This window comes from Sebastes fasciatus, chromosome 22, assembly GCF_043250625.1.
Source record: "Sebastes fasciatus isolate fSebFas1 chromosome 22, fSebFas1.pri, whole genome shotgun sequence".
NCBI classification, from domain to species: domain Eukaryota; kingdom Metazoa; phylum Chordata; class Actinopteri; order Perciformes; family Sebastidae; genus Sebastes; species Sebastes fasciatus.
This window is the reverse complement of record NC_133816.1, coordinates 20054605-20067182: the sequence shown is the minus strand read 5'-3', so window position 1 is coordinate 20067182 and position 12578 is coordinate 20054605. Positions and strand designations below refer to the sequence as shown.

The 12578-nt window shown below is 43.4% G+C and overlaps 1 protein-coding gene across 16 annotated transcripts in view; it reads right to left on the bottom strand.

Annotated features, from left to right (window-relative positions):
* nrxn2b (neurexin 2b) overlaps positions 1-12578 on the bottom strand; it is a 795015-nt gene that overhangs the window by 38052 nt on the left and 744385 nt on the right. For 10 of the 16 annotated variants that reach the window (XM_074624795.1, XM_074624794.1, XM_074624809.1 and 7 more), the window contains one exon: positions 1550-1639. The exons of the other annotated variants lie outside the window; for them this stretch is intronic. In XM_074624795.1, coding sequence (XP_074480896.1) covers positions 1550-1639 — 90 coding nt within the window. The remainder of the gene's footprint in view (positions 1-1549; positions 1640-12578) is intronic. 16 annotated transcript variants of the gene reach the window in all.

Sequence of the window (12578 nt, the reverse complement as noted above, 5' to 3'; positions counted from 1 at the left end):
TCAAACTATAGAAGAAAGAGAATAATGCATTCACTTTCATTCTCTTTAGACTTTCATGGCATGCACAAATCATTTTATAAGTGGATAAGTCATTTCTTATTGATCCGGTATTTCATTCAACTTTAATCTCCCAAGCCTTTTTGAATTCTTATTTGTGTCCTAACTACCCTAAACAGAAGTGCATTCCCCCTCCCGACGTACCGGAGAAGTCGGTTTTACAGGAGCTGGAGATGAATGCAAGGATTGTTTTGTTTCCATGAAATAAATATGCAAGCGCTTCACTTATCCTGTTTCGTCTGTCGCATGAATACTTCATTTTCCTCTCGGAGACAAACTTTAACTTCTGAATTCATCCCAGTATGTGTTATCCTTCACTATACAGTTTCAAAAGGAGCCCCTAAAGCTAAATGCTTCAAGCTCTAAATTCAAAATATGCAAATAGAAAAGCTACTGTCTGCAAAGCTTAACTGTAAAGTCTGGACCTTCTGATAATCTACACCCAAAACCATCCATTTATATAGATTCTCATCCTATACTGCAGGTTATATTCTGCTAAATGTGCTCTTCTTCTTCTTGTTTGAAACTACCTGACTTCACATTATGCATGAGAAACACATACCTGCGATGCTTTTACTGCAACACAGGAACTATTTTAAGACTCGGCTCCATTCAGCTGTCTTTCTGATTTATTTTACTCCTCTCTCTCTATATTTTTATTTTTAGAATCAACCACCTTCAGCAGCACAAACACACGGCACAAGACAAAGACAAAAGAGGTTGGGACGTTCGGCACTCAAAGGGTTAAAGAATCATCACTTCGATGGCACCACATTGGACACTCGTTGGTGGCGTTGGTTATGCGTGACGTCGGGGGCGGGAAATGCGCGCCCGCATGCCGCAAATTAATGCGGACTGGTTACTGAACAAACACTTCAACAGTCCCTTTAACTTTTAGTGACTTTCATGGAGGGGGGGGGGGGTTCATTTTTTTTTTTTCTTGGAAAAAAGTCCAGTAGTAATTTTTGGTTTCATGAATGACCAAATGTAGTCAATGCAAATTCACATTCAGCCAACAAAAGACACAGGAAAGAAGAATCAGTAGGCTATTTACATGTAGTTATTAGGGGGTTATGTCGGGTTATTTGGGGGTTAATGCTCTGAAGAGATGCAGCCCCAGTTTAAGGTGCTTTGGATATGGTCCCCTGGATATCTGCGTATTATTGAAAATAATAATTTTGCCAATTATTACACATTGAACTGCCTCAACTGGGCAAACTGGGATGTAGAATTATGGCAAATATATGATAGAAAATAAATCTTCCGACAATATCTGATTGTCAGGTTGGTTGTCAGATACCAATTGAGATAAGGAATAATTTAATGAGTTTAGATATATCAGCCAATTACTGTTAGATTTGCGGTGGATTAAAGGGGACCTACAGTTCTGTTAAAGACACCCCTGCTGCGTGGCACTGCACCTCCTCCAGAGTGGTGGTTAACGGTAGGTTAGGCGGTTAGATCATTAGTGGAGTTAAAGGGATTTTATTACCTTTGTCGAGTAGCCACTCGTCAACTACCCGACCAAGTCGGTATGGGATTCTTTGTCTAGCAATAGCCAGGCGCTCATTATCAAAGTTCCCTTTAAGAAAATTTGGAGAAGACAAATTAAGAGAGGTTACAAAGGAATCTGGAAGTTGAAAGGTTAGAGGTTAGAAGGGCAACATGGCAAAGGTTTAGCAGGTTATGTACTTTAAAATCAGCTTTAGTTAGGACAGGAAGAACTTGAGGATGTGTTTTGGGGTTGTTCGGTTAGACAAGTTAACAGCATTCTAGTTACCTTGAGTTTAAGTGTTTTTTTAAACAGATTTATGAATTATTTAGATATAGTGTGATTACATTTGTAGAAACCTGTGATAGCTATACGCAAAGTGACAGAAATGCATTAGCAGTAATGAAATAAATTAAGCTAGAATCACAAACAGAACTCAGAAATCATTGAACATCAGAATTACTACACTGTGAATGAAAAACAGCAAGGGAAAAAAAAAAGACATTTCAACGTCAGCAATAAAGCATTTGTTATTTCACATGAGCATGAGATAATCGCACAGTACTAAAAACACATTTCATGGTTGTTTCAAGGAAGACACATTTCAGTTCCCAATGCACACAAAGAGTTTGTGATTAAAAAATCATCACCTTCCAAATCCGTCAACAGGATGGCATTCTTCCCGTGGAGCATCACTTCACTTTGAATCCGACTCCTCTACTTCAACTGAAGTGAAAAGGATTTAGTGAAACTGTCGGAACTGTTTTTCTCAGGTTTCCCCCCCCCACCCCTCTTAAGCATTAATTGAGCACTTCTCAGTGGCACTTGGCAATTAGCATCACTTCATCAGCGTGTCAAAGAAGTTTCATCGCCGCTGCGCTAAGTTATTATCCCTCACTTCGCTTCAATCAACCTCTGGGTCATGCTGCGTACATCTCCAGCACTGTCAATAGAACCGGAGCTGGAATTAAGGGAGACGAGGGCTGATGGTGGCCAGGCTGGGGGTTTGATGAAGTCTAATATGGTGGCAATGTCAGAGGCTTAATTAGGATTTATTGTCTATGTCAAACGGCAATATTCGCAGATTATAGGCTATCCTAGCACAGTGATTCCCAAAAATAGGGTCAGGGAATCCCCAGGAGTCCTTGAGGAGGAACATACCATTATTATTCAAATTTACTGGAAATGATCCCATTTACAACATTCATGAGAAACTGAATCAAAAATGTGTCACTTGCGACACACAACGGGAGACAATTCAACTCTAAGGGCTCGCTCACACCAGCCTTGTGTTGTGCGGTTGAACCGAAACCGCTCTCTGTTCCGCCTTGAAGGGCGCACCATTCAAACCAACCACAGGAAGCATATCATTTCATGTTTCATGTCATCCAAAGTCTCTTCCTTACTTGCACCTGATTCGACTGTTATCAGGCCATTAAATAGGCGTTATCACTCGCCATAAGCACCATAGATGTGGGTGATTAGGGGCCTACTACGCCTTTCTACGTTGTAAAAGTGAAAGTGAAACTTAAAAGCAACACGTTCTTACTGAAACGTCACGTTTTGAACACAAACAAAAAGGCTTCTTTAGGTTTAGGCAACAAAACTTCAGCTCATACGTATTTTTGGGGTTTCTACTAGACTCTAAAAAACGATTCTTGGGGTTAGAAACAGTACTTGTTTTAGTCAGTTGAAGACTTAATAAAATAAGTCGGTCAAACTGAAAAATGAACATTGTCTTTACTTAAAATTATATTAATTTAGAATAAATACTAAGTCAATGTTAGGGATAGGACAAAGAGGTCATGTGAAGGTTCGAACTAGCCAATCAGAGCCCAGTGCACCTCTAAAGGCTTAATTAAGTTCAACCAACTTAATATCAACACAATGTTTGGATTAATATTAAGTTGGTTAAACTTAATTAAGCCTTTAGATATCAAAGCAAATCAAGTTGGTTGAACTTAATCAATTGAGTTAGTCAGACTACAAAAGACTCATAGGATTTACTCAATAATGCCATAGTTGGAAATACTTAAAAAGATCCATGCAATTTGTTACCTTAATTTTTTTAAGTTGAGCCAGTGGATGTTTTTTAGAGTGTAGAACATGTTTACATGCTCTAATGTTGAAAAAACACTTTACTTTTCTCATAGCTGCTGTGCTGCAGCACCTCTTTTCACCCTCCGTCTGAGCTCCTGTCCCTTTTTCTACCGTGTGACACAATGTAATTTAAAACGTCTTTCAGTAAACGTTTTTTTAAAACTGGATTACATCTCCTGTCTTTCACGTCAGACTGAAGTTACTGTGCCTACAGCTCGTTTGTGGCTTATTTGGGGATCTGGACGGAATGACGACAACGTTGAACGAACGATTTTTGTTAAGGTGTGAACCTTACAGTACGTTTGAAGGGTACTTAATTACCCCCCACTACCCCAAACACTACAGAATTCAGAAGAATCAAGCTACTCATGAGTACAAGTAACTTCTATTTACTCTGTTATAATTAGCCACTGTAACCAAAATGAACCAAATACATAATTGCGGTGAAATAGATGTTGTGATGAATTGTATCTGTGATTTCTCCCCCAAATCAACACAATCTCAAGTCTCTGACAACACAATATGAGCAATTTTGGGCCCCACATGAAATGTCGGAGAGCCGTTGGCTGATGAAATTGTCTGCGGAGAGACTGAAGCGCAGTTTGGGACCAAAAAACAGTAAACAGACGAGCTCTGAAGTATATCCTGCATCCTAACTAGTATACTTTGATTTCGCTTCCCCCCGCTGCTCTGTGCTGCTGCAGTGATCTAAAATAGACCACCTCTCAGTTCTGCAGTACCTACTTCCACTTCCCAGGGGTCCCTCTACCCACGCATGCCTGCGCAATAATGGCTCACACAGGCTGAGGAGGTGTGTGTGCGTGAGCGTGCTGTGAACGGTTGTTTGTGCGCGGGGAAAGACGGCCACTGTGAAAATGATGATGAGGGTTGAACGGGTGAGGAAGGAGTGGAATGAACGATAGCTGGCAGATGGATGGAGAAGCAAGCAACATGTAACAGTAGGCGACGTACTATATGACTCATTCACAAGCTGCACCTGTAGCTCTGGAATGACAGATTGTTAGTGGATGTTTTCACCTCTCCATAATATATAATTGCCGGTAATGCTGCTTTTTATTACCTGCAATAATACCTCAATTAACCCTACGGGGGGTCTGAAGAATCTGCATGGTGGAGCCATTTATTTAAAACAATTCTCAGCGCCACTGTTCAGAAAGCTGTATGTTTGTGTCACCAATTACATGCATGTGTTCACACTGCACTTAAGATTAGCTAGGTAGCACTCTGCCTTCTGGGGGGAAAAAAGGCAGCGCAGCAATTACAGTGCACGGCACGCACACACAAGCCTACTTTAGAGATGACATGGGCGCTCTGCAGCAATCACTGAAGCAGGGAGGGAGAGGCAGACGCTGCTGGTAGCACGGGGGAGAGGGAGATGGAGAAGACGGAGGGGATAAAATGAGAGGGGCGAGGTTGTTGAGAAAAGGCGATCAAAATAATAACAGAGCGAAAGGAAAATAGTGGGAGGCAGCGGTCCTTAGTGAGATGAATCAATCGTGTGCGTGCATGTTCTTCTTCTCCTACTGCTACCTCGTCCACAGATCTGACTAAACCTCCTCCCTCTTCTAACTTTCTTGTCTGAATCACACTTCCAGTAATCCAATGAAGGGGTCCATTTTATCAACCATGTAAGAGTTGATGAGGAGCATCAGCTGGAGAGATGTACTTCTCCCTCTGGTGGCAGCTGTTGGACGCCGCAGTCTGGAAATGACTCCTCAAATCCTCCTCTATGGAATGTTTCCTTCCTTTTCTGCTTCCATCACTCTTTCCTTAAATCCTTGTTTCGCTCACTTATTCTAGCTTGCTTCTTTTCCCTCCTCTTCTCCGGTTGTCCTTCCCTTGTTCTCAAACAATCATTCATCCACACTTCACTCTGTCCTTGTTCTTACCCTCCGTCCATTTTGATTTCCTTCTCCCTATTTCCTTCCATGCCCAATTATCTCCTTGCACTTTCACTACCTCCTTTTTGTCTCCCAATTCCCCCGTTTCCTTTATTTCTTCTTTAGCTTTTTACTCCTTCCATCCTCCACTATCGTCTCTATTCATTCATCAACTCATATTAAATGTCTTCCTCCCTTCTTCGCCCTCTGTTCCTTATTTCTTAAACGTTCTATTTTGGGCTAAAATAACTACGAACAGAAAGACACCTACATATTGTTGGTTTCACACGGGATGCTGACTCCGGTCTCCTGGGTAAAAACCCATTACAGAGTTTCACACTGTCTATAATACACCGTCGGACTTCGGCTTCTGCTCCTGTCATAATTACTATGGTCGCTAGAGGTCGCTGTTAGTTAAAAGTAGGGATGTTAATAATTAACCGTTAACCGACATTAAGCATTTTAACCGATAACGCTATCGGTTAAAACGGTTAAAAGAAATATTAATAATTAATTAAAAAGCTGAGCGGCTCAGAGGAGCGGCTCGTCACTTTAAGGAGAAAAGCTGGTCCACCTTAACAGACCACCTTAAGAGACGGAACCGGAGTTGCAGGATACAGGAAGTCGGGTCTCTGGCTCGCTTGAGCCTAGCGGAGGAGTTGTAGTTTCGTAGCACTTACTCACCGACAAATAAACTGTACACACACTGCTACACCTACGTTCACAGCTATAACTACACTAACAACCTCACACTCACCGCCAACACACACACGGTCTGTCGGAAACACACTAAAGTTACGCAGACTACGTGTGTGGCGGCGGCGAGCACGAAGCCTCCGGCAATGCTAGAGCTGCTAACGTAGCACAAATACACACTGTTTGTTGGACACTCGCTAAAGTTATGCCGGGCAGACACACAGCTGACAACCTGCTAAACTAAACTAAATGTGCGGTGGAGACTTTTACTGGGAAAGTCGCTGCATGTCCGCGACACTACACGTAGCTGCTAAGTTAACGCTCCCGGACGGTGAACTGGGGAACCCGTCAACGAATATCTGTTGTGCTCCTGTAGCTGGTACGAGGCACAAATCTTGTCGGTTAACGGTTAATAATCGGTTAACGAGGGTCGGTTATCGGTTAAGAACACTTTTCAAAATTAGCATCCCTAGTTAAAAGTTATATTTTTTAATTCTTATTCTGTCAATAAGAAGACACAAGGTCAATATTATTAATCAATACATACATTTTTAGTTCTGAGTTTTTATAACAGATAAAGATAATATTTAAATCCGTATATATATTTCTGGCTACAGCCAGAAGCCCCCTGAACTAACGTAAACTACGCCTATGCCTCCATCCTTCTTCATTGCCTGTTAACAGAGTGAGTTTATTACTAGGAGATTAAATGTGTTACATTGAGACACAGGCGCTGCCATCCATTACTACACACACACACACACACACACACACACACACACACACACACACACACACACACACACACACACACACACACACACACACACACAGAGAGTCTGTCTAAGTGTAAAGTGGGGGAAGTAATAAGAGTGTGTACAGTATGCAAATGTGTGTATATTCTTTCCCTGGCAAGCACGAGCTGAGTGACAACATCCTAATCAACAACCAGAAAATGGCGTAGGAATCAACAAACAATGGTGTTGTGTATCTACTCAAAACAAAAATATGGACAAGGAGAAGAAAAGTGGGGAAGTGATGGAGAGCACGGAGAGCAGAACGTGATGTGATGAATGAGGAGTATGCAGAGCCGCAGGAAAATAATCCCACAAAGTTCTGTTGGACGGGTTTTGTTGTGTGTCATCCACGCCGCGCTGTCAGAGAATCCAAACTCCTCCGTGTCCTGCTTGTTTGTTTGCATGTGTTTGCACTGGGATCCTTGGAGAAATAAGTCATTCTGAGTGAACCAGTGAAACTTTTCCCTCCTCGCTCTCCTCCCCCACCAGCAGAAGCCTGCTCTTCATGAGAATGGGGGGATAGATTAAACAGCTGGGCCCTTGTCTTCTCCCTCACCGCCATTATCGTACTTGCTCCGCTCCCAACACTATTCCCTTAGCTTGATGGGAGAGATGGCGAAACAATGCTATCGGACCTGGCGCTCAAGAAAATCTGATATACAGGAGAGAGGAAAATAAACTAGCAAATTTGTTTGTTTAAACTGTTGAGGCAGATATTCGTTCCTAAATATCCAACCTTGACTAACGGACATCAGTGGCTACAGTATGTTTACATGCAGATTAACATCTTAAAGGGACTGTATGTAAGTTTTTAAGCGTATAAATGTAGCGGGTCGGGACACATGCGCGTTCGCATATGCGCGCTCGCGTGTGGCCGGAGCCTCGTCTCCGCTGCCTGCTCTCCTTCACTCAGACAGAGCGTGCGTTCTCGCGTACTCGCTCCACCTCTAGATGTGAAGGCGCGCTCACTCCACACTGCAGAAGAGTTAGTTTAGCTCTGAGAATATCTAGTGAATGTACAGGGGACGTTTGTGCAGAAATAAATGCTGCAGCTCCTCCAGACCAACAGAGGTCTTCTGTGTCTTGTGAAGTGACGGGGCTCCTCCACGTGTTACGTTGTAGTCTCGTTACCGGGTGCCGGTGTCTCCCTGCGGCTGCCGGCTGCGGTCGGGAGGCGATAATGCAACTCGTTGAGGAACCCCGCTGCCTGAGCCTGCGCTGAGGCAGGAAAAGCCAACACCAGGATCAGCAGTGATTCATGGAGAAACCTTTGTCTGGTCAGCTAACATTACTGCCAAGCAGCTGAAATATAGAGTGATATTGTGGTTTTAGCTGACGTCTGTCGCCTCACTGTTTTGAGCGATGCTCGTTCATGTCTATGTAGAGCGAGCAAGCGCGAGCTCGACGCTGACTTTCGTTGATTTCACGGCCACAGGTGTCGCTGTTAACGAGCATTTCTGAAAGTTACAAATAGTCCCTTTAAAAGGGACTGTGTGTAAGTTTTTACACGTATAAAAATTTTCCAATATTTTTTTATTGCCAATGTGTAAACAGGCTGTAACTTAGCCTATACAAATGAGACCTTCCTTGACTTTCTGGGTTTCATGGGTCTGTCTGAATATACCTGTATTCACCCTCCGTTTTAGCGCCTGTCTCTTTAAGCAACCCGTTCTCACTCCCAACTTGTCAAACACCGCCGTAACTAGAGGTCTTTTCCATCGTATACGACAATGTCAGGGTGTTAAATGAAACGTAATCTGAGATATGAGCCAAAACAACAGAGGCCAGTCCATACTTATCCACACCAGCCAACATGCCTGCGGCTCTGGACCCCCCCACTCCCCGAGGCTCACAACGCCCCCCTCTCTGAAACACAGGTGGTATCTCCACCCTGGAAGCCAGAAACCTATCTGCCCTCCTCCCCGTGTTTGGCGCCTGGAGCATCGGCTGGATTAACAGCCATGCTGGGACCCGTCCTGGGTAGGTATCACAGCTGCTGTGCTAGGGGCAGGGCAAGGGCACGCTGATTGACTGGCACCTTAGGGAGACACAAAGCAAGGTGGAGGACGACTGAGAGAACGGAGCGGGTTGCTCGTAGTGTAGAGTTTCTATGTCTGATAATCCAGCATATGAATCACACGCTGTTCTGTCTCTCCTTCCCTATCAGTACATATGTGTGCGTCTGTGTTAGTACACGTGAATGTGTGTGTGTGTGTGGAGACTCTCCAAGGAGCCAACTGTATATCATGTAGCTCTGCAGGCAGCCAGATGCCCTTGTACAGGACACCCACATTGGAAATCCATCCACAAGAATGGAGATTACATTGGAGACGATTGGCCACCGGCCATCCCCGCTCTCCCTCCCTCTCACAGAAACCGCTCTCTGTCAAGCTAGCCTCATTCTGTTTTTCATTAGGTAACTTTAGATGGATTGCTCTCATATCCACTGGATGTTTTGGAACAGATGGGAACAAGAAGCACTGCCCTATGTACTGTAACCCCTGTACTACTAAATGCCTCCCTGCAGAAATATCCATCTTATCAAGCAGGGGATAGTTCAGGTGTTTTGAAGTGGGGTTTGATGAGGTACTTAGTGTATTACCTACAGTAGGAGAAACCATAGACTGTATATATAGATGGACGACACACGTGGAACCAAAATATCCCGGATACAGCGGCTGCCATCTCGTGCTTTTGACGTCATTTGGAACCAGAGTCTGCACAGTAGAGATCGAGCCGCGGCATCGAGGTCCCGCCCAAACTAATCGCGAGCCAAGCATGGCCGCAGCTTGTCAGCGAGAGAGAGACTCATAGCTGCCAATCATGATGTCTCACCCCCTTTTTATAACATCAAACCTCATCAGAACACTTGAACGTACATTATTTGACGTGTACTTTGACTTTTTATTTTGGCCCATGTCCCGTCCGCTAACACGGAGGGGGCGGGGTTTATGACCGATACTGCAGCCAGCCACCAGGGGGCGATCCAGATGTTTTGGTTTCACTTTTGGGGAGCTGTCATACACAGTCTATGGGAGAAACGGACAGAAATCACCGCACGGGAGCAAAGCAATGTACTGCTGTGGACAGGTATTTTAGACACCTAAAAAAAAAATCTATAAATCTATATTTTTTTTCGGTGAGGCTCGGTGTCTAAAATCTGTTTTGCCGCTGCCCCCGTCCACAGCAGTACATTGCTTTGCTCCCGTGCTGGTACTCCCATCTGTTTCTCCCGTCATCTACTGTAGGTAATACACTGACTATGGATAAGTACCTCATGCAACCCCACTTCAAAACACCAGAGCTATCCCTTTAAGGGGCCCAAAAATGGATAAAATGTACATGAAAAGATGACACATTTTTTTGCAGTGCATTTTTTTCTTTGAAGCCAAAGATTGCAGGCAAGTTGTGTTTCTTCATGTGGAGCGCGCGGGAAAAGCAAGCGATTTACCTACCCACCACACTGCTTTGTTCAATGTAAAGACATCACCCACCGCTCGTGTCGGCATGCATTTGAAACAAATGACATCTCACTGTTTTAACTGCTCGCTCATCTTTCATGTGCGCAGCAGCTATCAATCCAACGCGCTCCTTCTCATTTCTTCCCCTCTCTCTTCTCGCTTTCGACAGGATCCTCGGCACCTTTCATCTCGGCCACGGTGGATTTGCAGCGAGGGTGGCTGCCGGAGTGAGCCAGAGAAAGCCCCCCACTCATGTGGAAATCAAAGTTGTCACTTCTCTAATTACCTAAAGCAATCTTTTCCCTCTCCTGCTCTGCACTACTTAGCTGTGTCTCCTTCTCTCTCTCTCTCTCTCTCTCTCTCCTCGTCATTACTTTCTTCTCTATTTCTCTGTTCTCTCGGCCTCTCTCCATCATCTCATAGCCACAGGCCAATAATTGGAGGTACCTTCCAACTGTGCAAGATCCAATCAGGAGTCGTCGCAGAGCACCAGAGGCCTAATAAGAACCCGCAGAAAGAGGGGGAACTGTCATCAGTGACAAGTGACTGAACAAGTTGACCTCAATTAAGTCTCTCGCACTTTTTTTGTTGTACTTTCCTGAATTTAACGATGAGTGAAATGCAAATCCAAAAAATGACAAATGTCAGTTATGCATTGTATCAGATGGATCAATAGCATAAGAGGACTAGCAGTTGTAGTTTTTTTCCCCTCCAGCGTGTTATTAAACTGAAATGTGACTTTAAAAAAAAAAACTCCATTGATAACTACAAGAAATAATGTTTAATTTATGTGTTAATTTAGCCAATACAGATTAAAAAAGAGTCACTGAGCTACTTCATGGTATCAGCTGCACCATTGGAATGGTAATTCCCTTCCTCACAAGAGACGAAGCTTTCAAATCCTTCTCTTAAGTAAAAGTAACTGCATTCAATAATGGACTTAAAGTTACCACGAGGAACTTTTAACTGGTTATGAAACAGTCTCAATTTAATACTGATGCCTCTATATGACCTACATAAGGAAACGAGACCATCAGAGATATATATAGTTATTCTTAACGCTCGTCATCGGTGCCATCGGGTTCAATTTCAACGAACTCATGCAAGTTCCCGCTGGGGGCCAACACCGACGCCACGCTGCTGGAGAGCCAGGACGTATTGCTGGGCACGCTGAAGGGAAGGGGGGCACGGGAGAACCAGAACCAGGACTGAGCGGGGCAGACTGCTAGACCCTGCTGCAGCAAAATGAGAGGTTTTCTAAAAGGGACTCCGGTGCTCAGACACCGCTTTTGTTCACTGGGACCGCCAAAATCGACACTAAATGAAAGTTCCTCATAGTAACATTAAGTAAAACACAGAAGTATGAAGATAAGTAATAAGATGTAGTTAAGTATCAAAAGTATTGAAGTACTAATCGTGCAGAATGGCCACTGAATTGTGCTACTTTTCATAGTCTTATTATTGTTTTAAACTGGATATCTTTGAAATTCCATTGGACATATTTCACTTTTTTCATTTTAGAGCAAAAACTCATCCATTGATTAATGGAGAAAATAATCAGCAGATTCACCGATAATGAAAGTAATCGTCACTTGCAGCCTTAGTTCAACATAAAAGGTCATTTTAAGGGCTGGAGGCAACTTGTAGTGCTGCTGAGAGGTGTTCCTTATATTATGCAGTCGTTTTAGCTAGGTGTACCTAATAAACTGGCAACTGAGTTTTATATACGATGCATCATTTGTTTTATAAGATGATCATATGTTTTTATGTAGAATTTTAACCTACAAAGTAATAAATACCTATAGAGTAGCCTCCAAACTAACGTAGTGGAGTAAAAAGTTCAATAGTTCTACCTTAAATGTAGTGGAAGTTCAAAGTAGTAGAAAGTACCTCGACAATAGACAAATCAAGTACAAGTACCCCGAAGTTGTGCTTAATTACAGGCTGTAATGATGGCTCGGTAGGTGCTTTGTACTTAGACCATGCTGCCTGGCGCTGCTGCAACAGTGCATACTGTAATTACCTTAAGCACCATTAATGACACTAAGCACCACAAGCTAACAGATAAATGAGC